Below are 26,305 nucleotides of genomic sequence, written 5' to 3'. Positions count from 1 at the left end.
AGTTTTAACCCTTTAAAGAAGATCTCCATTTCATTTTAAAATATGCTGTTTCCTACATTTTTAATGCTAGTAACACTTAGATGTTTGCACGTGTGTCTTTAATCTCTATGTATCTGATGATTACTAGTCAGAGTCAGTTACCCTCGGATCCTTGGCATCTGAGTATGGATATAAAGTCATCATGTAGATTTCAATGGTAATGTTTATCACCTCTACTAATTAACATGAACTAAATTTTTATGCTTCCTCCTCAAATATAACTCATTTTTTTAATTTGTTGATTTTTTTGTATGCATATCATACAGAACATCCCAAACAATCTTATTCATCCCAAATGGCACCTTCCCATAGCCACCCCCCCTCCAGGAGTCCATATACTTTGTCATCCCTGTTACTGTCCACTGGGTTATCAGCGCCCCTAGAAGTTCCCCAGTGCTTGTCCATTTGCTGAATCTATTCAGCCTATCTAGAGAGCCTTGTTTTAGGAAGATCAGCTGTTCCTCATCTAGCCACAATCAGTTGTCAATATTCCTTTAGATAAGATTGGGGTGTGCTGTTCATTTTAACAGTTCTATGCTGGGTTACTATCTGGGAGTTTCTTGGGCCACCTTGGCCAACAACTCAAAGGAAAATATCTTCTGTCTGGCACTGTGTCTTGTTATGTAGGCTTTAGCTATACATATGGGCTCTTAAAAATTATTTGCTCCTTTAATCTTTGGTTATACTTTCCTTTTGGGTGTTTAAGACCATACAGTTGGTCCGGATAACCAATTGATTTTACTCTTAAGGTCATTTGAGGATCCATTCCTCAGGGGTCACATGGGCTTGAGAGGAGGCCCTGTCTCCTTTCCTTTACCAGTTCTGTCTATGGTAAGTCAAAGTTCCTGCCTGACCATGGCTGGCTTTGCTTGGAAGCGTGGAGGAGATGTTTTCACTGTGTTGACCCTCCTCTTTGTAGGCTGAACACTGGTTCTAGTCCATCTGTTGTCTCCATGACCTCCTTGATCAAGAAGACAGGTGACTCACCACAGTTACAGGACATTTTGAGAGATGATCATAGTCCCCTGGAACTTATTGATCTAGGAGGGCAAGGAGCCAAAACTGTCCTTTGTGTTCCTCTGACCAAATTAGTATAGGCCTCAAAGCATGGCTGTTAAACATCCAAGAAGGTTAGTTACAGTTGCAGTTCTTAAACCTGTGTTATGATTGCTGCACATGTTGTCTTGCCCTGGTGTTAATTTAGAGTTTTAGAATGCTACACGTCATGTATCTTTTGCTGGGTGAGTGGGAAATTTTAACTCCTCTCCAAAATGGAACCATACTATGTCCCTCTTTCTCCCTTCAGAATATTCACATTATCATTTTCTAGCTTCTTTGGCCTAAGAACCAAGTGTTACATTTTTCTGTTTCCACTTCCTTTCCTCAAACCAGGTGCTCCCACATCTTATTTAGTTTCCCTCAAAAGAATTCTTTATTTCATTCCTCGTCTGCCTTCCCCTAGTCAGATGTCGTATCAGAGTTCTGGAAGTTGCATCAGTTCTCTCAATTTTTTCTTCAGATACACACTCAACTCCTAGAAAATAAAATTTGAGAAGATTGTTAGAATTTTCCAGATGTACTTGCTATAACGAGGGAGACAGAGGCACAGAGGGAAGAGATTTTTCTCAGTATTCTAAGATCTGCTAATGCCAAATTGAACAAATCCAGTACTTCTGCACTGTCTGATCAGCTTTCTACTATGCTACTCTATAAGTGATCTTGGCCAAGTCAAGCACCAGTGTAATTGCTTCAGATTTCTGATATGTAAGCATATAATTAATAAGATTTTGTGATGTGTCATGGAACTGGTGAGGAAATTAACAAAAATGATTATTGTGAAAATATGAATAAACTATATTGATATAGCTATTGTCTGAAAAATTAGTTTGAAAATCAACTGCAACAGAACAAAATGGAATTGTAGGGTTGAGTGGACATCTTGGTGGCAGCTACTGGAGGATGCTCCTGAGTTATTTTCAAAGTATTCAGGAATGCTTGTATAACGTGCAGATATTTTATGTTGATTGTAGGAAGGAGTTTCTTACAATGTACAATTTACAATGTAGTGTGATATCAATTTGCTAATGGCAATATCTCTGCTAATATTTTCCTAACGTTACAGTTGGCTTGACACTGTGCTAATACTTAAGAAGTCTAAACTCAATATTTTTCCTCTAACTTCTTGGAAAGCTGTCTGCATTTAACATGAAGTTCCCTGTCTGTCTAAGAAAACCTTCTTTCTTTTAAAAATCTGACATATAATTTAATGCAAAGGAAAAGACGTATAAGAACAATGAACAATGAAACAACTAGTTGTCTTTTGAATATGTTTTTGAAGAAACAATGGTGGGAACAGCAGCTTCAATCTACCAGGAACAGCAGCATGAATCTCTCTATGAAGATTATAGGCCAAAGGATACCCCTGAACTCTGACCTCAGGTGCCTCTGATGATTTGAAAACTATCCTCTGTGCCCATATGACTCATATCATGAGGTTTTTGGTAACACGCAGGCTGAGATCGAAGGTTATTCCTCATAATTATGTTGTGCTGATCAAACTAAATCTTGGATTAATTTTCATAATGGGCAGAGAATGTTCACATTTCTTTATAATTTTAATTTAACCAAGTCTTAGATATTTAGCTTTAAATGTCTTCACTCACTAAGCTGCCTTCTGTTGTTCTATTAATATCTTTGCTTTGTATTTTCATGATATTGAGAAGTTCTCAAAACAATAAAATGTTTATTGAACACCCGTAGACTCAGATTACAATATGGTGCCTTTATTTATTGAAACTCTCAGAATTTATTCATAGATATTTAGAGATTTCCCTCTAGTTTCTGACATTATTAGACAAACATTGTGGATATAATTAACAGCAGAAATATATATGATTTTTGTTATTGCTACATCCACTGTAATTGGAGAAATAGACTTAAATGATGTTCACTGTATATATAAAATACAGAATATTACATATATAAAAGGCAAAGTACAAGGACTATATTACCAGGATACCTGTGCAAGTCTGGAGGTTATTTCTTCATTTAATTTGCAAATGCTATTCTAGGGACTATCAGGTGACTTGTGCTGTTGAAGACTTTCTTTAATTAAAAAAAAGAGCTATCCTATGTAAAATAACACAAAGTGGTGATAGATTAGACTTTATGCCTACCTTAATGTTTTTGCAATGTCAGGTGAAGGATAAATATGTATCCGTAGTAGTTGTATCTGTGTTTTTTTTTTTTTTTGATTAGTAATTAAATGTCTGAGCAAAAACTGGTTAAGGAAGCAGTTTTATCTCCTAAACCTCTTTCCCATATTGCCACCTCCTCAATTTCACCTAAAATGAAATTCTGCACTTGCTATTGCTCGTCCCTGGATGGGCTAATAGTTAAAACTCATTCTAAAGATCATGTGGCACACAGGTTGAGAGGAGGGAGAAGGGTGGCTGTGACTTGGAAACCTTGGCATTCTGCTGGGGAAAACCACTTAGGATGGAGGTGAGGAAGGGAGAGAAGGGACAGAGAGCCTCTAAGCCCTTTAGGAGATCAATTATGGGGAAGAATTTAAGAAAAGAAACTGCAAAGCCTGTCAAAAAATCTGTGATTAGATTGAGGATGAGTGAAAGAAAACACCATAGAGATGGGAAGGGATGCAAAGTAGGCCATGTATATCAGTTGTAAATTGCCAACAGTTCTGGAATGATTCAGTGCCCATCCACATAGTCTATAGGCTGAGTCCCTTCTAATCTTTACTGTCATTACAAGATACCAGATGGGTTTTGGAAATGTCGTTTGAATTAGTAATACCAAAGCACAATGAAATTATTATACCTAGGAACTTCTATTCTTCACACATACTTCTGATCAAGCTGGCTTTGAGTCCTTCCTTTTCTGTACTGTCTCCAGGAAAACTCAAGTTTCTTTCTCTACAAGCTTTTTCACTGCTGCTTGGTTTTTTCTCTTTTGAAGATACCAGATACAAAGTCTCATAGTCAGTTGTGTGAAAGTGGAAATCATGCCTTTTAGACCTATATGCAAAACAGGGGCAACTTCTACCTATGAATGAAACACAATTATCTTTTTTTTTTTTTTTTTTTTGAGACAGGGTCTCCTTGTAGCCCCAGCTATCCTGGAAATCGCTATGTAGACCAGGCTGGCCTTGAACTCACAAACACCCGCCTGCCTCTGCCTCCCAAATGCTGGGAGTAAAGGCATGCACCACCACCTGGTTCAATTATCTTTTGAACATCATCCTACTGTGGTTATATTTCTATTGAAGAAAATGAGATTTAAAAGTCCACTGATTTAAGAAGGGAAGGGCAAAAAGAAAGCAGACAAACATGTTTTATTTACACCTATACAAAAACATACATACATGAATTTTCTATGAAGATTGAAGTGGAGTTGGTATTTATTAGGCTCATTTGCAGGTGACAGAAAATTTCTTATTATACCAGCAGTTTTGTTATAATATGCCCTACTGATTCTGTGAATTGTCACATAATTAAAGAAACTTAGTCGTCAATTCTTAAATACTCCATAGCAAATGTTACTCTGCCCACACACCCTTGATGTTTGTTACAGACCTGGAAACATATGTTCTTGGTAGAATCATTTTCTTCCGTGATACACCCCCTTTCTGCTCCTCAGTAATACACAATTGCTTGTGGGTGAAAATCTAAATACAGTTCAAGGATGAAATAATTTCTTTAAAAAATTACTGTTTTAAAGAAAAATCCCCAACAGACTAAATAGAAATAGTATTCCTGATTATTCATGTAATGTTTTAAATCTATGAAGATGAATAATCTTTACCCTCAAAAATCTGTTGTTAAATAACTATGCTGGTTTTTGTGCAAGGTGAGAGAGTGGGAGCTAGTTTCATTCTTCTACATATAGAGATTTTGGTTTCCCAACACCATTTGTTGAAGCAGCTCTCTAATTCTCTAGTGTTTGTGACATTTCTGTTAAAAGGCACATGGTTGTACCTGCATGGGTTTGTGCCTGGATCTTCTATTTGGTACATTTATTTGTATGTCTGTGCCATTACTATGCCCAATTTTGTTACTATGGCTCTAAAACATACCCTAAATTATGTATGGTGGTAGGTTCAGTTTTGCTTTTTTTAACTTCACAATTGTCTTGGCTGTTAGACCACTGATGTACTGTTAAATGGGCATGTTGTCAAACTTCCTTCTGGTTAGTGCTTCTCTCAACCTTGGTCAGGGAAGCATCTCTTTGCAGCAGGTAGCAGTGAATGGGGAGACTTACAATGGGTCACCATGAGGCATATAAGTATCTCAATGAGTGCTCAGCCCTAATCAGTATATTTATATCACCACCTCCAAGGCTCAGAAAATATCATCAAAGAAGGTAAAGAAGGTACAGGAAAAATATGTGTCAGACTCTAGGGAAGAAAACACTGACACGATGTCTTCTGTTTATGACATGACCATTGCACTCATGAACTCACAGGGTAAGATCCACATGAGATTTGGCTGGTCAACAACACACCCTGGATGGAGGAGGGGCTCATGACGCCCACCCACCCCTAAAGTAGTTAATGTTTGCTGAAATAGGGTCAGGAGAATCATATTCCTCAGTGGTCTAGCCATTAGTAAGTTGCCTTTGGTCGAATAAATAATCTCCCACCCAAGCTCAGGTAATCAACTCTAAATGTAGGGGGTCACACACATCAAAATAAAACCCATGAAAGTGGTAAAGGGACTTTCTGGGAAGGAGATGAGAGGAAAAAGGGTGTAAATTGACTACAGTTCTTTATCTATGTGTATTAAATTATGAAAGAGTACATAAAAGTAAACAAGTTGATGATTTAAAAGAAAGCATTTTCAGAAATGTAAGATTTATAATTATACCTAGGATTTAACATTTTGTGCTTGATACTTTCTTTGTTCTCACTGTTTTAAAATTTTTTTTCACTCCTTTTTAAAAGTTTTTTTTATTATTTTTATGTGTATGCATGTATTGCCTGCATGTAGGTAAGTGCACCCATGTTGTGCAATGCCCACGGAGGTTAAAAGAGACTGTCGCATCCCATGGAACTGGAGTAACGGACAGGGATGTGTTGCTAGCTGTCATGTGGGTGCTGGGATTTGACCCCAGGTCTTCTGCAAGAACAGTCAGTGTTCTTAACTGCTGCACTACCTCTCCAGCCCCCTCTTTGCTGTCACTCTCAATTGCCGTTTATCATGCTCATGCATTTTAAGTGGAGAAACAAAACTTTGAAATAAATGAAGACTAAACTTCTGATATAGCCTTGGTTTTTAGCTTATCAAAACACAAAACTGAAAGGAAAGGAATCCAGCAGACTTACATCATTGTGGTCGTTTAATCCTTTCACTCTTCTTTGTGTCTCCTTCCCCTCCTGCTTGTAACGCCAGCATGTGAAGTTTGGTGCTCCAGTGAGATTTGTGGTGTTCCTTGGGCCAAACAAATTCTTGTATTTATGTAGGTAAGACATCCATTCACTGATTCCATGAAATCCCATTCATCCTTTGCTGTTCACCATAAAAGACTTGATAGCCCCACTTTGTTGCCCTAGCACAGCCCTTTGCCTACGCTTATAATGCTTACCAGGTTTTAAAAGATTAGTCATTTGCTTGCCTTTTCTAGACTACATCTTTAATTCTTTGATTATACAACACCAGTAGAACTTTATTTACAACAGTTTTCTCCATATCTGATTATGCATGGACTCTTTCAATTATTATTTAAAAATCTTTTTTCACAATCAGTATAATTTTTGTTTAAAATTTTCATAAATGCATGAAACATGTTTTGGTCAAATTCACACCCCATTCCCTCCTCTTCAAATCCTCTATCACCTCACTACTTTTCTTTCCCACATTCATGTGCTTTCTATTTATTTTTAAACCTACTGAGTCTACTTAGTGCTGCTTTTAGGTATCCCAACCCTGAAGAAAACTTACACATCCACTCCTATCAGTCAACAGTTGTTAATATACTTGGCTTGAGGAGGAACTTCATGAACTGCTCCCCTAAGCTGGAATTTTGGATGGCTTGATCTTTTGCAGGTCTTGTGCATGCAGTCACAGTTGCTGTGAATCATGTATGCACTGCCCCTGTCATGTCCAGAAAACAATGTCTGGCTGTAACTGTCCATTTCTGGCTCTTGCATTCTCTCTGTTTCCTCTTCTGCTGTGATCCCTCAGCCTTGGGGGAGAGGGTATGATTTAGATTTTGCATTTAGATCTGAACACGCCACAGTCTCTTATTTTCTGCACATTAACCAGTTCCAGGTCTCTGTATTAATCACCATCTACTGTAAAAAGAAGCTTCTTTGATGAGACAAGAGATTTCCTAATTTATGGGTATAAAGATAAGAACTTAGAGGGCAATTTATTATCATGGACATTTAGCAGAGTAACAGTATTAGCTTCTTGCCTAGGGCTTATGATCTAGACAATCATGGGTTTGGGGTCCAGTTCACAGTACAAGTCATATGTTCTGACTTCTGTAATGGGTTTTAAATATAATTATAAAGTGGTTGTTTATGCCCATACCTGATGCCACTGCTGCAAAAGTGGTCATGCCTTGGCAAGCTGTCTTATTGTTCTCAGGGTTCACAGCTGGGTAAGATTATTGAATATTTTCTTCCCGGTAGTAGGAATAAATAGCTCTCATCTCCTTGAGTGCTGACTGAGTCCATTTCTTCATTATGTAAGGGGTAGTGCCAAACCTAACAAGCAGCACCAAATTAATATTTGTGCCATAAATACTATGCAAACACAGGAACTGCATTGTATATAATGTCTTTGTCCCTCCTTAATACTAATACTTACCTTGAACACATGACTAGTTTTTCATTCTTTTGGAAAAGCACAAAATGAGTTGTATTCTGTTTAAGGACAGGTCTTAAATCTTTTCTGTTCTTGAGGGCAGTGTTTGTGAACAATTTGCATGTTTCCTTTAGTGCTTGGAAAGTAGCTCATTCAGAGAAGAAAGTGAAAACGCTTATTCACGTTACCATCATGCTAACATTTAGAGAAACTATTTGGAACTGAGTTTGGTTTTTGATTTCCAAGAGAGCTTTGCTTTTAGAACATCTGAATAGATATTGGTGAATACATTAGCAAGATATCTTTTCAGACTAAGGTAGAAATAATTCAAATACTTCTGGAACAGACTAATCCATAGCCTCTTCTTTAGAAATAAAATTCTGTGAAATGGGCACAGGGACAGATGAGTTTTACTGATTCTCTGTGCATGCCGACAAACTCAGTTGTCACCATACTGAGAGGCACAGAGACTGAAAGCCAGTCCAGCAATGTGACTGTGGTGCCTTCTGTGCACAGGGTTTGGACCTGTTCCTGAGGAAAAAATTGTGCTCAATATTTATTTGCTTTTGTGGATAGCTTCTGAAGACATAGCAGTAAGGCCACTACTTCTGTACTAAATGTGGCGGGCTCTTGTTGTTCATTGCTTTGTTTTGTATTATGATACAGTCTAAAATCTTTGAACCACTTGTCAGGCACTAACTACAGTGAAAGAAGTACAAGCACAAACTAGGTCATGGCCCTCAAATCATTCTTGCCTGTAGGAACTTCAGTGCTCTAACTTGATGGCTTGTTAACTTCTTGCCAGTTTTAAATTCCATTGCCTAACTGTTTTGTTGTCTTGAATACCACATGAGACAATGCTTCTCAAGTTTCCATTATTTAACATGTATTATTTATGCTTTATTGCTAGTGAAGTATTCTCAATGAGATGATTATTGTAAGTATATTAGGAATCAGGATTCTGGAATTGTTTCACAGCTCTTATAAACTGACATTTTATAACTTAAGGATTTAATATTCTTGGACATTGATCCTGTAGCATTTATCACATCCTCAACTGGAAGAATCATTCAATAGTTCTGCATAGCAGTTGGGGCTTAAATCTGAGCAAGGAGGATATAGGGTTTTGGGGATCTGCAGAGCAAGAAACATGGGGGAAATGTGAAATTGCATTTTCAGCAGAAAGAAAAATGTTATAATTTTAAAATAAGTGTAAAGGAATTTTGGTAGCAAAGAGAGAGCCATTCTGAAGTTAAAACCTCCAAACTTAAATAATTTGTAACTATAAAGAATTCAGCCATCCTTCTTTATTTCCAAAATTTAACAGTGGTTAGATGGAAGTATATTAACAGTTGTGAATTTCTGTGTCTTCAGTGTCAATCAGAGGATGGTATCATCAGTAAAGTAACTAGCCTCACCGCTCTTTGGGTCCTTCCTTTAAAACATAAAATGCTTCAGTGCACTGCAATTCATTGTAGAACGAATGGTAAGATAAATGACCAATGAAGAGTTTTCTTTTTCTTAAAGGAATGAAGTATTAAAAATCACAAATAAAAATCAAAATTTAAAAAAATCTCGCTCAATGGTTAATTAAAACTACTTAGAAGTATTCAAATAGTATTTGATTGGAGCTAATATGTGAGTATATTCTCAAAATATAATGCATAAAGCTGAGCACCAGAAAAGTTTGTTATGCCTCCACAAGAAATATTTATGACAAAATGCATAATTTTTTATTTTCATCGATCAAATAAAAATCAAAATTTAAAAAAATCTCGCTCAATGGTTAATTAAAACTACTTAGAAGTATTCAAATAGTATTTGATTGGAGCTAATATGTGAGTATATTCTCAAAATATAATGCATAAAGCTGAGCACCAGAAAAGTTTGTTATGCCTCCACAAGAAATATTTATGACAAAATGCATAATTTTTTATTTTCATCGATCAAAACATTAAAACATAATTTTTTATTTTCATCGATCAAAACATTAAAAAATATTTTATTAATTCCTTGAAAGTTTCATACAATGTATTTTGATGGTGCATCAAACTCCTCCCTAAACTCCTTCCAGATCCATCCCTACCTCCCTACATTAGTAAATTCGATTAGGAGTATCTATTTGAAAGTAAAGTAATGAAGGACCTGGAAGAGTACACAGTTTCAGAGTGCAGCAGAGCCAAAACAAATGCAGACTTCCCCAGATAGGGAATTTTATTCCTGTGGTTTAAAATTACAAACTTAAATGATTTTGAAAAAAATAAAGTATTTGGACTCAAATTCATTAGATTTCATTATGGTTTTTGGTTTACACTTTAACATTTGGCCATATTCTTAAAAACCCACAAAAACATGCAGTGTTCATTTGTAGACTAGATTGAAAGACTATTTTAGGGGTAGTAGATTTTTTTTTAAATCAGAATCTCAGTGGTAGTTCTTTTTTTTTCCCATTGTTTCTAAGTGTAAGGAAGAATATACTAAATTTTATATTTTTGTTTCAGTAAACTTTGTTCACCCATAAGACATTTATAAGTATAAGAAGGTATGGTTTTATAACATTAGAATACTACTTTGTTAACGTTTTCAGTGTTAGTGAAGAGTGGCATAAGAATTAATCATTGAATGACACTTTATGTAGAAAGGAAGCTGAACAGTATGGTGGCACACGCCTTTTATCCCAGCACTCGGGAGGCAGAGGCAGGAGGATCTCTGTGAGTTGAAGGCCAGCCTGGTCTACATAACAAGTTCCAGGACAACTGGGGCTACAGGGAGACCCTGTCTCAAAAAGACCAAAAAAAAATCTTAAAAGTGCTAAATTATGACTTTCCAAATCATGACTTGAATCACTCAATGATGCTTTACAGGTATGGTTACTTTTAAAATGAGACTGAACACATACAGATTAAAAATGAGTATTTTTTGTGATATCAGCTAACAAATATGGTAAAATCCTTAAAATGCAAACATTAATAAAAATAAACTGAAAAATCAAGCCCTCCCCCCAAAATACTCAGAAGCTAGAGTACTTTTAGATTGGGCTTTTAGAAGAATTCTAAATTTAAATATGAAGAGTAATTTCATATACTATTTCTACTCACTCACTCTTTGTAAATGGGGGATTTTTTCTTTTCATAAAAAATCTGCATGTCATCAGAAATACAGAACACTGCAGCATAGACAGACAGTGCTCAGAGAGCTCTGTTCCATTTTACATCCTTTGATTAAAAGTGTATAGAAGGAAATTCACTAGTGACAAGTTGGGGTACACAGATGTTTGGGTTAGGAGAATGTAAGTTATGGTCTTCATTTGAGCTGAGGTTGAGTAATATCCTCCTTCCTCTAATCTTAAGAAAAGTTATTATATACATTAATAAATATCATAAGATGTATGTCTCATAATTCTGCCATTCAAAGATAAACTTAAAAAGTATTGAACCTATTCTCCAACCATCCAAAAAAAGCAAATGATCATATATGTTAAGTAAACTCTTAAAATGACATAATAAACTCTCTTTAATACAGATGTGATTGACTCAGAGTCTGATTGTGGGAACTATTTGCTAGAAAATTTAAGTGTAAAGAAAATTGACTTTTGATATACCTGAAACATTATTTGAGATTTATTTATTTATTTATTTATTTATTTATTTATTTATTTATTTGATACAGAGTCTCTCTGTAGCCCCAGCTGACCTGGAATTCAGTATGTAGACAGGTCTGGTCTCCATTTTACAGCAATGGAGTCTCTAGTGTATGTGAATTAAAGGCACAGACCACCACACCTGACTTAAACACTATTTATTGACTTACTTTTATTTATTAAATTATTATTGACACAATATTATAAGCATTTGCTATTTACTACTTCATGTTTTCAGAATCTGGAATTGCATTGAGAAAGCAAGACAAGCATCTGAGGCAGGCAGGTGATACACCCAGCAGGTCTGGAAATGGTATGAGAGTTATTGAGAAGGAGGTTGAGTGTAAGTTGAAAAATCATCTTCAAATAGTTTTGGCTACAAGAAAAGTATCTGGTTATTAAATAAATATTTTTTTAAAAACAAGAAAAGTAACCCTCAGATGACATTTATTGAGGGAATGGCAGAGAAAAGGAATCTGAATATCACAACGCTCTTAAAATTTAGCTGGGAATCATGTACATAGGAATCAGTTTCAAGATGCAGAATTGTTGCCCACTTCCAAGGATACTGAGTAGCTGCATTTCATTTTTAAGCAATATGGGAGTCTCTTGTTCATAAATAGGATGCAATTTTACTGGGGTATAGAGAAATAGGAAAATTAGTTATCAAATGTGATAAAGCAATAAAGCAAGGCCATCACCAAGAACGATAGTGATGTAACTAAATGAAAAGGTGAATTTGAAAAGCACTATATTAGGAACAACAAAACAAAACAGAGTTGGGCAAATGATAAAAAATCAGGCTCAGCAGCAAAGATTGAGGGAAAAAATGCTTAAATGTATCCCTAATGGATATAGAAATTCTATTGAAGAAAAATAAAACTATCAGGCAGATTATTTTGACTGTGTTGGAGATTTATAGCTCAGTGCAGGAGTGCCTATGTATTATGGTGGTCCTCAGTTTGATGCCTACCAATGATAAAGAAAGTTCAAAGCCATAAGTTACTGCAAAAGTGTCTGCTAATGTAAAAATATGAGTGAGGAGTGAGAAGGCATTATGGTATGAAATGATTGAAACTAGGGATTTCAAGGGTTTTAAGAAGGAGGAAACAAAGTAATAAAATGCCTGAAGGAGAGTCTATGAAGAAATCTCAGGCCATTGATACTGACAGAAGTCTCACAAGGAAGGAGAGGTACAACCTCAGGAAAAGGATAAATTAAACAGCTTCATTTTTGCCAGGATTGGTATAAATCTTAATACTTTCATAAAATTTGATTTTCTGTCTCATTAGCTTGTTTTATTAAACCATTCATAAATTCATTTAAAGTAATGGATCACACATCCAACTTGTTCTCATTAGGTAGGTGGCTCTTTTACTAGAAAACTACTGAACTGCATTTAAAAATTCTGTAACTTAGTTTGATCCTTAAGTTAGGCCAAATGTTCCTGCAATTTGGAAAATTTAACAATTCTTTAATATATTTAAGAAAGCTAAGCTGGGCATGATGATAATCCCAACACTCAGCAGGCTGAGGCAGAGAGATCTAGATTTCAAAGGCATCCTCTACTATATACTTAATTCTAAGCCAGCATCATCAATATAAGACTCTGTGTCAAAAACAAAAGCAGAAGCGAAAACAAACAAACAAACAACAAAACAAAAACGCAAACAAAAAACCAAGAAAACAAAACCAAGAGAGAAAGAATAAAACATCCAGCATATTTCCTTTTCAAATCGTCTATATTTGAGTCATTTGCCCATTCTCCTCTCCATGAACAATAAATTCACCTGTGTGAAAAAAGAAAGCATTAGACTAAAAAACAGATGCAGACAAGGAAACACTTTTGAAACACATACTAAATGTCTGTCTTTTATCTCAGTTGCAGTGAATATTCTCATGAGTAACGGTGACAGTCAAGCTTTGGAGCTCGTCAGATCATTGTGCACGTCAGATGAATGTTTAGTGTTGGCTAGTGAGACATAGATGGAAGCAGCCCCAGTGCGGTCACTAGGAAGAGGAACCCAATTCGAGAAGGCACTTTATATTTGTCTTCAGAAGGCATGTGCCACATCATAGAGCAATTAATTAGGCGTTTTAAAATTTAGCAGTTTTAGATAAAAAAGCATGATTGTGAGGATTGTGTGGTTAGGGAAGAAAATACAGTAACCACATTCCTTATTTGTGACAAATAATTTGGTGCATATGAACGCACAGTTCATGACTGATATTTAAAGATAATCTGATTGTTATTTTAAAGACATTTTTCAAATAAAACGGACAAGAATTTATAGCATCTACTGATGTTTATTCATCTCCTGAAGCCGCATTAATTCCGAAACAAGGAGCAGTTACTGCAAACATCACACCGTGGCTCTGAAGCTATAAAATCGGTAATCTAATTCATGGGAATTTATCAAAACAATTTCCAGAATCTTCTGTTTATTTTAGGAGTGAATCTGAATCGCAAGTGTGAGTTGATGGGATAGGTCTACTGCTTCATTTAACTTCAACTATGCAGAGAGGAAATAGATACCATTGTCAGGAATTTAATGTTTTCTCTTTGCTGCTTAATGAAAAATACTCACTTCATCACTCAAAATAGAATGGAGAAGAGAATCAGTCATTCAGTATTTGAAAATGATGTTGGAAAGGCAATTACCTTTAATGGAAATGATGACAATTTAAAAAATTTGTTAAAGGGTGCCTGGTGATAGATTATAGCAACCAGAGTGCAAGCCATAAGGAACTGGGTCATGGGATTTCAAGGACAGTGGGAAGTTGTTAGGGAGGAAAAGGGAATTGTCTTTATCTACCTTTAAGTGAGGCAAGTGGGTAGAAAATGATATGCAGTTGAATTTGAAATTCTCAATATTATGAACTTATCTTCATCGCCATTCCTAACTTCTAAACAGTTGTGTAGTGAAATTGGACTCTACAGGAAAATAAATTATCTATAAAAATAATCTTATTGTCAGCTAACATCATTATTAGCAATAAGTATATTAGCTGTAATGCGATATGTTACTTTTAGGATATATTTTATTACTTTTTACTCATTCCTAATATTAGTTAAAACCATATCCTCTATTACTTCTCTGCTCTATCAATACTACTGGTAGTTATTTTAAGGAATAAAACTTTGTAAATAATAATATGTATATCCATTTCCTTGAGGTGTTGAAATTTTTTGTAAGGACAGAGAGAGAAGTGACACATAATAGAAACAATGATATGAAGTCTGGTGGACAGATGGAATCTTACTGAGGTTACCAAAGAGATTATGGTGTCATACTGTACACCCGGAATTATCCATTTCTTTGGCATCTTCCTGGGCCCAGTCCATGTAGGAAGCTCTGTATGCCACACCTTGCACATACCACTATATGACATGCTCATTCAAGGCACCTCTGAAATAGAAGAGAACTAAAGTTCATGCCAGTTAAACATCTTGCCCTAAATCATGTATCTAGAAGAATTAGAATTTAAACTCCATCTGCTTCAAAGGCAAAACAGACCTTTTATAAATTGTCTCCCTAGGGCAGGGTAGAAAGACAGAGATTGATTTTATAATATGTCAAAATCAGGAGTCAGATCCAAAGCCCTTTTATTTTTGCTTATTGGATATCTAACTTAAGACTGCATTTCGCCGTAGCCCCAGCTGACCTGGAACTCACTATGTAGACCAGGCTGGGATAGAACTCAGAGTTCTGCCTGCCTCTGCATCCCAAGTGCTGGGATTAAAGGCATGAACCACCATGCCCTGCTAAGACTATATTCCTTTTAATTTATTTATTTTCATTTTATGAGTATTAGTGTTTGCCTGCAAATATGAGATGCACCCATGTAATGCAATGTCCGTGAAGACTAGAATAGGGTTTTAGATCCCCTGGAACCAGAGCTACAGACTGAGTTAACCATCATGTATGTGCTGGGAACTGAACCTGAGTCCTCTTCAAGAGAAGCCAGTGATTTTACCTGTTGAGCCATCTCTCCAGCCACGGGATAATATTCATAATCGCTCTGTTTCCTATAGTACTTATTTACATATTATTTCAGTAAAAACTCATGGCCTTATAAATGTTTTCTTTAAATTTCTTGCTGAAGTGTACTTTTTGAATTTTAAATAAAATAATTGGATCACTTGCTGTCTTAGATATTATTTATATTAAAGCAGAAAATAAATAAAAGACAAGATATAATTTGAACTTCAAGTATCTTAAATTCAGTAAGTTATGACCCAAGAAACCAAGACAAATAGTAACAACAGCAAAATAAATTAGGAAACACTGAAAATACACATTGCTTTGGAATTTAAAGAAGTCACGACATGGGGAAAGGCAGAGAAGAACTCAGAAGATGCTTAGGGAAGTTAAACTACTTATGTAAGTACATGTTTGCATCACACTAATTGTGAACACTAAAAGTATGGACTCTGGGTGCTGCACGCCTCTGTAGGCTCTTCAATTGTAAGAAATGTTCATCTTTGGGTGATGCTGGTAATGGGATTCTGCAAGCACAGAGTATTTGAGAATTCTCTGTACCTCACTTAATTTTGCTGTGAACCTGAAGGTATTCTAAAAATACATTATATTAAAAACAGCAACAACGAAATAAAACTACATAAAAATGGAGCAACTAATTGTTGGAATGGGATCTGAATGGTAGATAGAGTGTACATGGACAGAAGGACAGATAGAATGGAAGAATCCAGATCTTCTGTACATATTTATCAGCACACACGGGGACAGAGTCTGAGCAAGAGCACCATTGCCTGAGGAAGAAATGGCTGGGGCAAAAAGCTTGACAACACAGTGCTTGACAACAACCTTTGGTTGTTTTGACTTACTTGAGAGATTAATAGATGATAGGTTGTTTTGGAATCATCTGGAAGGATAGAAAATTCATTGAGAAATTCTAAGTGAGCGATAGCACTTTTGAAACAAAGGGTAAGGATGGAAATGGAAAGAGGGTGATTAGGAATGACAATTTGTTAATCAAATCTGTAAATAGATGTGGATTAAGAGTTAAGGCAGTGTGACTAGGGAGGGAGGGAAGAGGGAAGGCAGATAGGAGAAAAAAGAGTGGAGATGAATGAATCTCAGGGGTCTAGGAAACCTAGAGGGAAAGTGATGGCCTAGAAACCCTATGAGAAATGCACATAGTGTCTGAACATTAATATATATATATATATATATATGTATATACCTGGTTGCTGCTTGGCAGGGAACACAGTGCCAGAGAGAAGAGACCTCCATTCGAGTGACAAGCATGCCAAACAGCACTCATCAAAGAAGCTTCCTTTTGCAACTGATTGAGGCTAATGCAGAGTTGCACCTCTGGTCAGGTACAGAGAAGTACTTCTGGGAGATGTCCAGTACTAGGTGACACATCTGCAGTTGAATCTCTACAACAAAGGCTCATGGACCATAGCAGAATAAGGGGTAGAAAGAGGGCTAATGCATCCCTCAACTCTCACCAGTGAGGCTTCTTTGTACATCAGAGTGTGATGCATACAGAAGGCCACAGATGGTCAAGTTTTAGAGACTAAGAGACTGTAGAGTGTAGGATGGGACTCCTATAAGGAACCTTACCCAACCATAGCTCAGGGACCATTCTGGAAGAGGAGGCAGAAAGATAAGATTGAAAGAGCCAGGACTGGTTCATGAAGGGAGGTAAAATCTTCCAGGCCACTGGAGGCTTGCTCATGTGAGCCTGCGGCAGCGGTGGCATCACATGTGGAACCCATGTCAGTTCAATTAAACAAGGGCTGAAAGGGGAGGTGAGAAATAGGTGGCAGGCCAGAGCTAGGCTGAGAACTATTTGAGACTGATTGCTGCTGGGTAAGGGAGAGTATGAATTACATAACCAGATCTGTGTTTATACCTTAAATACAGTCAATGACACTGTGAAAGAAAAGTTTGAGTTAATGGTGCATCATAGCAATACTGAGATATTTGTTGTGGCCTCAGTACTACCGATAAAAAGCTGTGATGTGATGATTATTAGTGCTGTAAGAAAGAAAGGATGGCAAAACTAGTCATCTGTATATACTAAGAGGGATGGATTATTATTTTTCTTTAGAAAAAGTATTTTTTTTTACTGGCATAAGCAACAATATCTGTATTTCTCAATGGGTTCCTGACTGCATCCTAGATTTCTTTTGGTAAGCAAGAAAGAGTAAACAAATAGTTACAGGTGCAGCAGCACTGTGGGCCATAACTTCTTATGTCCCTGGCCCTGTGATCTGTGTATGCCTATTAAGTCTTCTTAATACATTAAATCCTATATGTATGGCCCCATAATAATCTAAAATTTACAGATAAGAGAAATTATGATTAGAGAATTTTTATAACCTATCACCAAATTAAGTAGCTGATTTGAAATTTTGAATGAGGACATCTGCAATGGGAATTTTAAGAAGAAAATAAATAAATTAAACTGTATTTTACTTAATTTTTACTTTTTATTTTGTGTATATGAGTATATTGCTTTCATGTATGTGTATAGGTGCGCCATGTTGTGCGATGCCCCTGGAGATCAGAAGACGGCATCAGGTCCCCTGGAACTGGAGTTACAGATGGTTGTTAGCCACCATGTGGGTTCTGGGTACTGAGCCTCTGTCTTCTGTAAGACGAGTCATTGCTCTTACCACTGAGCCACCTTTGTAACCCCTATTTGGTATTTAATTGAAAATTCAAAAGAATTTTATAGTTGTTTATGAATATTATAATATGGCTATGATTTTCATTTTATCATTACAACTGGCAAACCTCAAAGTTACAGGTATCAGGAAGTACCATGTAATGGAGTAACATATACATATATATATACATATATATATGAACCAGTTAGCCTTATTTATTTAATATGGTATTAAATAATTTAAAGCCTGGAGGCATCCAGTATCGCTTCAAGGATTCTGCCTTGCAAAGCATATGTGGAGGTGCTTCGCATGAGGAAAACATAGAGGAGGGAGATTATGAATTTGAGCTCAATGATGCTGTTTGACATGCGTGCGAAATGAGCAAAGGGTTTAATGGGCTGCTGATACTGATTATTTGAAAGCTTATAAGAGAGGAAAAAATTGGAAATGACATTTGTAGAGTCATCAGTTAAAATTAATCATTAAAAATATGGAAAAAATGTATGATGTTGCCCAATAAACACATATATCATAGGAGCTCTGTGGTACAACAAGGGAGCAGGAATGACACAGAGCGCATAGACTAGTAATCCTAGAATTGATAAATCCTCACAGAACGCACACAGTTTCACTGTAGAGTTCAGTGAGGTTTTTTTTTTTTTCCTGTGGAACAGCTGTTGCACATCTCTACACCTCTCTTCGGTCCTTAGTGTATTAAGTGACACATTTTTACATTTTAAGTAAGAGAATAACTTTTAGATTTTATTTCTTTTCATTTTATGTGTATATGTGTATTGCCTGCATGTATGTAAGGGAACCCATGTCATGCAATGCCCACGAAGGTCAGAAAAGGGCGTTGGATTCCCTGGAACTAGAGTTACGGATGACTGTTAGCCACCATGTGGGTTCTGGGAATGAACTCGGGTCCTCTGCAAGAGCAGCCAGTGCTCCTAACCACTGGGCATCTCTCCAGCCCCAAGAGAAGAATTTTTAACAAGAAAATAATTTCATTCAAATTGCAAGTACATGGCAGATATGAAATTTGTGTATGTATTTGCAAATGCATATGTAAGTTTTAATGGAAGTAGTAGTAAAGTCTTCACAATGAACATTGGTACATAATCCTGCAGCCAAAATGAGAGGCTAGTGGGCCAATTGTACTTCTTTCCCTCATGTTACCAGTTTTTACCCAAGGAGTCATTCTGAACTAAATACTGGAGTAACTTCAAAAGATTTATACAAATGTGCACCTTACCAAAGTGTAGCTCAAACAGTTTAAGTAGAAAAATTAATACGAAGCCAAGTGTCTTAGTTAACTGAAACTTCTATAAATCATGAAAGTTTGTATTTGTCATACAATAAAATTGCCAGAAGAGAATATCTAGCGATGTCTTGATTGCAGAGACTATTTCATGATTATGTAGTTTTGTAGCTGATTAGTTATTTATAATTTTATAAGCTCATGTGTACCAGGATAACTATAAATAGTCTATACTTAATCAGTTAACTGTCGTGTCAGTGACATGATGAAGATAACCTTGTAGTCACTTCTCATTAATTTAAGTGATGTACACTGGAATAGATTATTTTCTTCCAATTCTAAGATTAATTGATGTATTATTTATATTTCCTGTTGTTGTAATTGTAATCAAATACCCTTACAAAAGCAACTTAAAGGAGAAAGTTTTATCTTGTTTAACACTTGCAGTGCATCATTGTGGAGAAGTCCTGGCAGCAGGAGCTTGAAGCAGCTGGTTACATTATTCTGTATGCAGAAGCAGAGGACCCCAGATGCTCACTTACTATTCTTCTTTTCATTTAGTCCTAGATGTACCCCAAGGAATGGTGCTACCCACAGTGGGAAGACTTCCTACCTCAATTAACCTTACCGAGATAATCCCTCAGGCATGCCCAGTGTCTCTACCAAGTAATTCTAAATTCTCTTAACCCCCTGAGACTCACTGATGCAGTTGGGATAGAATATTTTCAAAATATAAGTGGTAATCATAGACGTGTTCAAAATTATTCAGATTTTTTAAATTATTTTTTTAAATGGTACAGTATATTTTCAGAAGCTGTTCAATGAACTAGCCAAAAAGGAATATACCTCGAAAATTTAGGTTAGTTTCAGATTCATATTTTGAAGAGTCTGATTATTTTCAGCATCATTCTCAAAGTAGTTTTATTGTGAGAAAATAGGAATAAATACTTATATTTGGTATACCGCAAAGCTAGAATCATGTTAGAATCAATGGTAGACCAAATGTGTACTCTTAAAGATTAATTTCTAGCATCAAAAATTTTTAAGTGTTCTACCTACTAATGCTTATTTTATGGTTGCTAAGTTGACATATGAAGTATTTCGAAATATCTCTACATAGTTTTTAAAGATATTTGTTTTCATCTATATTTAGTATTGAGTATATAGGGAAATTGTTTTGCTTCTTTATTAGATATTTTCTTGAATTTTATTTGCATAATGCCTTGCATTTTTAGAACTTTATAGTCATAATGCCTCAGCTTAGGAATATATTAGCTTTAGTTAGAATTAAATATACATTCACTGAAGAAATCATGTTACAAACATTTATATCTATGTTATATATTTAACCATACATCAAGAGCAACTATTTTATGACAGAATAATTTCTTTCTATAATATAAAATCTGATATTTTATTTGTTATAGGTTCTATTGGGATTTAATAATGCTCATAATGATGGTTGGAAATTTGGTCATCATACCGGTTGGAATCACGTTCTTCACAGAGCAAACGACAACACCATGGATTATTTTCAATGTGGCATCAGATACCGTTTTCCTATTGGACCTGATCATGAATTTTAGAACTGGGACTGTCAATGAAGACAGCTCTGAAATCATCCTGGACCCTAAAATAATCAAGATGAATTATTTAAAAAGCTGGTTTGTGGTTGACTTCATCTCCTCAATCCCAGTGGATTATATATTTCTTATTGTAGAGAAAGGAATGGATTCAGAAGTTTACAAGACAGCCAGGGCACTTCGAATTGTAAGATTTACAAAAATTCTCAGTCTCCTGCGTTTATTACGACTGTCAAGGTTAATTAGATACATACATCAGTGGGAAGAGGTAAGTCACGTGGTTTTCTTTCTTGAAGTCATTATATCATGAAACTTTCATCATGACTACTGGAATGTAAATGTATGCTTAATTATTTACCTGAAATTTCAGTACAAAAATTTCAGAGCTCTCTTTTGCTTCATAAGTGATAGGTACATTTCTGAAAGATATGATCAAATACTTGATTTGAGTCAACTGAAAAAAAAACTATAAAAAATCCTGCCAATTTAATATATGTTAAGCAAACACATTTTAATTAACCTATTTTTATCCTGGTTAAGGCAACTTCTCCCACTCCTTAGGAAGAGTCGTTTTATTTCATAAAGTCATACCAAATATCACTGTTGACAATGATGCATAGGGTGTGATTGCTACTCTAATGTATCATAAGCTACCAAAGATGCTGCAGCATATGTTTCTTATGATGCTGAAATTTTAGTGAACTTATATTTGATGAAAATACATTGTCTCCTTGGATCTTTTCAAGTTGCATGCATAAGGACTTTGATTTGGGCATGCTAATTTTACTCATTTTTGTGCCTTGCCTATAGTCATTTATTATAGCTTCACACCATTAGTTCATTTCATAATAGTGAAAAACAGTATACCCAGGAGGGAAATTAATACACAGAAATTACAGGAGAAAAATTGAAGTGAATCTGGCCAATCAAATCCCTCTGTTGCTGAATAGGGCATCTTGTGTTCTTAGTCAGTGGGTGGGGTAATGAAAGAGCTCTCTGCAAACTGAAGTTTCCAAAGGTTTGAGTTAAATATACCATTAAAAAGCAAAGGAGTTTATGTTCCTTTTTTTCCACATTGTGTCTTAACCCTTTTTTTTTTAACTTTCTTTCTTTGAAGCACACCTTTTTGTATTAATTATAGTCTGAATTTTATTGTCTACATAAGAATGAGTGTAAAGAAGGCCTCCAGGGCACCTAAATCATTCTAATGAAAGCAGTATACTAACTCTAGATTGTTGCTTTACTCCTGAGAGAAAAGCGTTTTAGTCTTTTAAAAATGAATTATGGTTTTAAAGAAGTCATAAAATGGAAGTTCTATTTGCTTTGCTTTCTGGGCAGATGTAGCAGTGTTTTTGTGTGTGCTTGTCAATGACATTTTGATTCACAGGATTTCAGGAAATGACATGCATTAATAAAACACTGCATAATACACTGATGAGAAACCATAAAAATGGATCATGCTTAAAATATGGCTCTGGGATATATATAAAATCAAATGAGTACATTTGAGAAATTGGATTCATTTGTAATTTTTCTCTGCATATCCCACACTATCTAAAAATAAAATAGATGTTCAAATCTTAAAGCTTTCTTTAAGATCTCACTAATTTGAGAATACCATTCCAAGATGATTCTTGGTAATTTGTAAACTGTATTTCTTAGGGAGATTATATTAATATGACTCAGTATTTGATTCTTTTTATGAGTTAGCTCACCGAATCTTCTCCACAACTTAATGAGACAGTTTGATTTTGTCATCATTTTACAGGTGAGGACAGTTAAGCACAGTAAGGTAACTTGCTGAGATTCTGATGATAATAATCTGTAAAGCTGAGATTCTGATCCTGGCAATCTGACACCAGAGCCAGGGCTCTTAATCTGCAAAGCTATTAAGGTCTCACTGTAGCTTGTACTCTTTCGGCCAACTATCTTAATAGCCCACCATTTTATACCTTGTTTAAGAAATTATAGGGAGCTTTTCAAAATGGAGAGTATGGTTAGTACAATGTAATAGAACTGAAGAGTTACTTCTTAAAGCAAGGCTTTGAAAATATGTTAACAAATCTGTGAAAAGTCATTGATAGAGTTATCCAGTTAATTAAAAATACAGTAGGCAGTGTGACTATTTTTAATGGCTTGTAGTTTTAACCCAGTTTTCCTAGAGAATGGCAGCAGGATGAACAGATGGCATCCTATCAGATAAAATGACAGAGCATGTGGTCAGAGAAGACACCACTCAGCACTGATGTCCTCTGTTCCTGGTAGTGGTCACAGGCATGTAGATCTGTGCAACAAGACAAAGTTTAAAAAATGTTGAGATATCATTCAAAAACATCAACTGTCTGACGTCATTACTGTGAAATGTAATCTGATATGCACTTAGAGAGATTTCGGTAACCACATGCATTCAGGACAGAGTTGTGAGTTGGCAAGATCTTTCTTATAAATAAATGACCTTGGTAATAAGTGAATCAAAAGCTCATTTAGTTGGATAATGTTTTCTTGGTTATATGATACACATATAATAATGTATATCATTAATATTTAATACCAGTTAGTAATACTGCTATTAAAGAGGAAGAAACGGAATCAAGCTCCAGAATTTAATACAAATTCATTATTCCACCTACATGATTCAAACTATAATCACAAAGAAACTTAAATAGTTCCCAAACTGGCACATCTCTACCTGACTTTTATAAATGCCACCAGGATTTGTTTACAAGTAGAAATACAACAAATTAATAATCAGAAGTAGTTCTGTGAGTTTTGGAATAAGAGTACAGAGGAAGATAGGCGTTCACCCACATGTCTTTGAGTTCTGAGTGTTTTAGTACCAAGCTGGCTAATGCTAAATTCAGAAAATTTGGGGAAGTAACGTGTGAAGTTTGGAAGCTGTTGCTGCTCTAAATGAATCATCTTCCACAAGGGAAGCAGCTGCCTTATATAGGAAACTGCATTCATCCTAAGGGATACATTTCTTTTTCTGACCTGGATTAGTTGAAATCAAATACAAGAAACTCTGAAGTCAGATAAATTAGAGAAATATTATGAATGAAATTGAGAAAGTTTAACATTTACCCCTTATATTACAGCAGTCCTAAAGGTAAATGTAGTAGGTAACACAGAAGGAAACAGTTGATTAAGATGATTCATTTATGAAATGCCATGGTGTTAAGATGTCAAGAGAGAAGTTGCTCATATGCGCCAATTATTAGATCCATGATTTAGGGTGCAAAAATAGAGTTCCTCACTAGAGGCCTATACAAACACACACACACACACACACACACACACACACACACACACAAACACACACACATGCACACACATCAAATGATGTGAAAATCTAAAGCAATTTAGTTTAACAGACTGGAAATTGCTGTTTCTATAATCTCCAGAACATAGGTGAGTTTTTCTCATTTTTATATTTTGGTTTTGAAAATTCATTCCCTTAATTCAGCAAGGTTACTGTTCTTATTGTTCCATTTCAAATTTGAAGGAGATGCAGAGCTGATTGCTATTTCATAATCTGTCACAGGGGAAACAATTCTGTATGACCCCCCCTAAAGTGCACATATGGTGAGGAAATCCCTGAAGATTAAATGGAATATTATTAACAATTTGTGACAATCACAAGCCATTAAAGAGATAAAAATAGATTAAGAGCTTAAACAGGGGATTATTCACTTTAAAAAAGTGAAGGGTTCTCAGAACCTCAAGTGCCCTGGATGTTGATCTCAGAGTTTTTTGTCAAAGGGAGATTAACCTTGAAGTTTTGTGAGGCTTAGATATATTAATTGAAAAGGGTTTGGTAACTTTGTGCAGGGTCCCTATGCACATGACTATAACCCCTGCTACATGGGTGCAGAGACAGGAGGAAGACTGTGAGTTCCAGGCCATTCTAGGTAATGTAGTGAGATCCTAACACAAAAATAAATAAAGATATAAGTAAATAAGTAGGGAAAGAAAGAAAAGAAAGAAAACTTGAAGAAAATAATTCAGTTTTATAGGGCTTATCTAATTATAGGACTTAATGTCACAGATAAATTTGTCATTCCTTCATTGGCTTTGTAAAAGATGTGCCAAATGCATGATGGTATGATGGATATGGTTTTACATTATTTAACATATTGTTTGGCAGTTCTTATTTACTATATCCCCAACTTCCTAGTGTAAATTTTAGACATATTGCATTTGATACATAAAAGAGGGCAAGTGGCTTAGAACGTCTCATACACTTACAGCAACAACTGCAGATGAATGAGATGGCTTGCACTTTCAGTGCTTTCCTAGCAATTAATATTAGGCTGTTAGGAAGTTTTTTAGATAGATTTCTATATAAATTTTGATAAGTAACACAACATTAATAAGAATATTTAGCTCACAGGACGCAAAGGCAGAATTTAGTTCCTGTTTTGGTTGGTTTTAACATGTTATTTGTTTAAATAGAGTCTAACTCTTGCTATAAATGATCTGCCTAATCTTATTCAAAATATTTTAAGCATTTTTATGCTTTAGGAAATATATAAAATTTTAAGTGTCACTGTAAGCAAACAACAGTGTTTTCCTAAGCCTTCCGTAGACTAGAACTTCGAGGGGTTCTCCATCCCTATCACATCCAATCTGTGTTTCTTTGCTGGGCCTTCAAGGCTCTGCTGCACCCTTGTCTCACATTGTCACTTTGTCTTTCCACCAATTCTTTTAAGTTTCTATTTTTTTTTTTTTTAGTTCTATCATAGATCCTGAAAAGGATGATTCTTTTTGCTTCTACAATTTTTCATGTGTTAAGCACTGGTTTGAAAAGTCATTTTTTTAAAAATCTATCGATTCTTTACTAATCAGATTTAAGCTGATCTCTAGAAAGTTTGTTGCAGGGATAGATTCAGTTTTTATTGTCAGTAACATTATGTTGAGTAAGATAGTCTACCAAGTCTGCATGCTTTAGTTCATGGCTACTTAGTTATATACATTATTTTCTTTCCTTTTGCCAGATATGAACGTGCAAAGGGAAGAATCACTGCCAATTTTGCCTGTGTGTGTCCTTGTGTACCGTTGCATACTGGAACAGGGTTCTAAACACAACAGATAACCAGAATAGGCCTGTCTATTACACATATGGTAGTATTCTATGTGCTACGTCCATTAAAATGAGTATTGATTCTTACTCCAGAGTATTTTATAGAGGACTGCTTACCTATAGATGCTGTGCTGGATAGCTTTAGTGTCAACTTGACACACCTGGGTTGAGGGAGCCTCAATCGGGGAATTGCCTCTATTGGACTGGCCTGTGGCCATGTCTGAGGGGCA

The 26,305-nt window shown here is 35.6% G+C and overlaps 1 protein-coding gene across 1 annotated transcript in view; it reads left to right on the top strand.

Annotated features, from left to right (window-relative positions):
* Positions 1-26,305, top strand: part of Hcn1 (hyperpolarization activated cyclic nucleotide gated potassium channel 1) — a 420,581-nt gene that overhangs the window by 32,402 nt on the left and 361,874 nt on the right. The window contains exon 2 of the mRNA XM_008832935.2: positions 20,840-21,263. Within this exon, the coding sequence (XP_008831157.1) occupies positions 20,840-21,263 (424 nt within the window). The remainder of the gene's footprint in view (positions 1-20,839; positions 21,264-26,305) is intronic.

Source organism: Nannospalax galili, unplaced genomic scaffold (genome assembly GCF_000622305.1).
Source record: "Nannospalax galili isolate Female #2095 unplaced genomic scaffold, S.galili_v1.0 scaffold235, whole genome shotgun sequence".
In the NCBI taxonomy this organism is placed as follows: domain Eukaryota; kingdom Metazoa; phylum Chordata; class Mammalia; order Rodentia; family Spalacidae; genus Nannospalax; species Nannospalax galili.
Note: the sequence above shows the minus strand (reverse complement) of the source record. Positions and strands in the feature narration are given on the sequence as shown.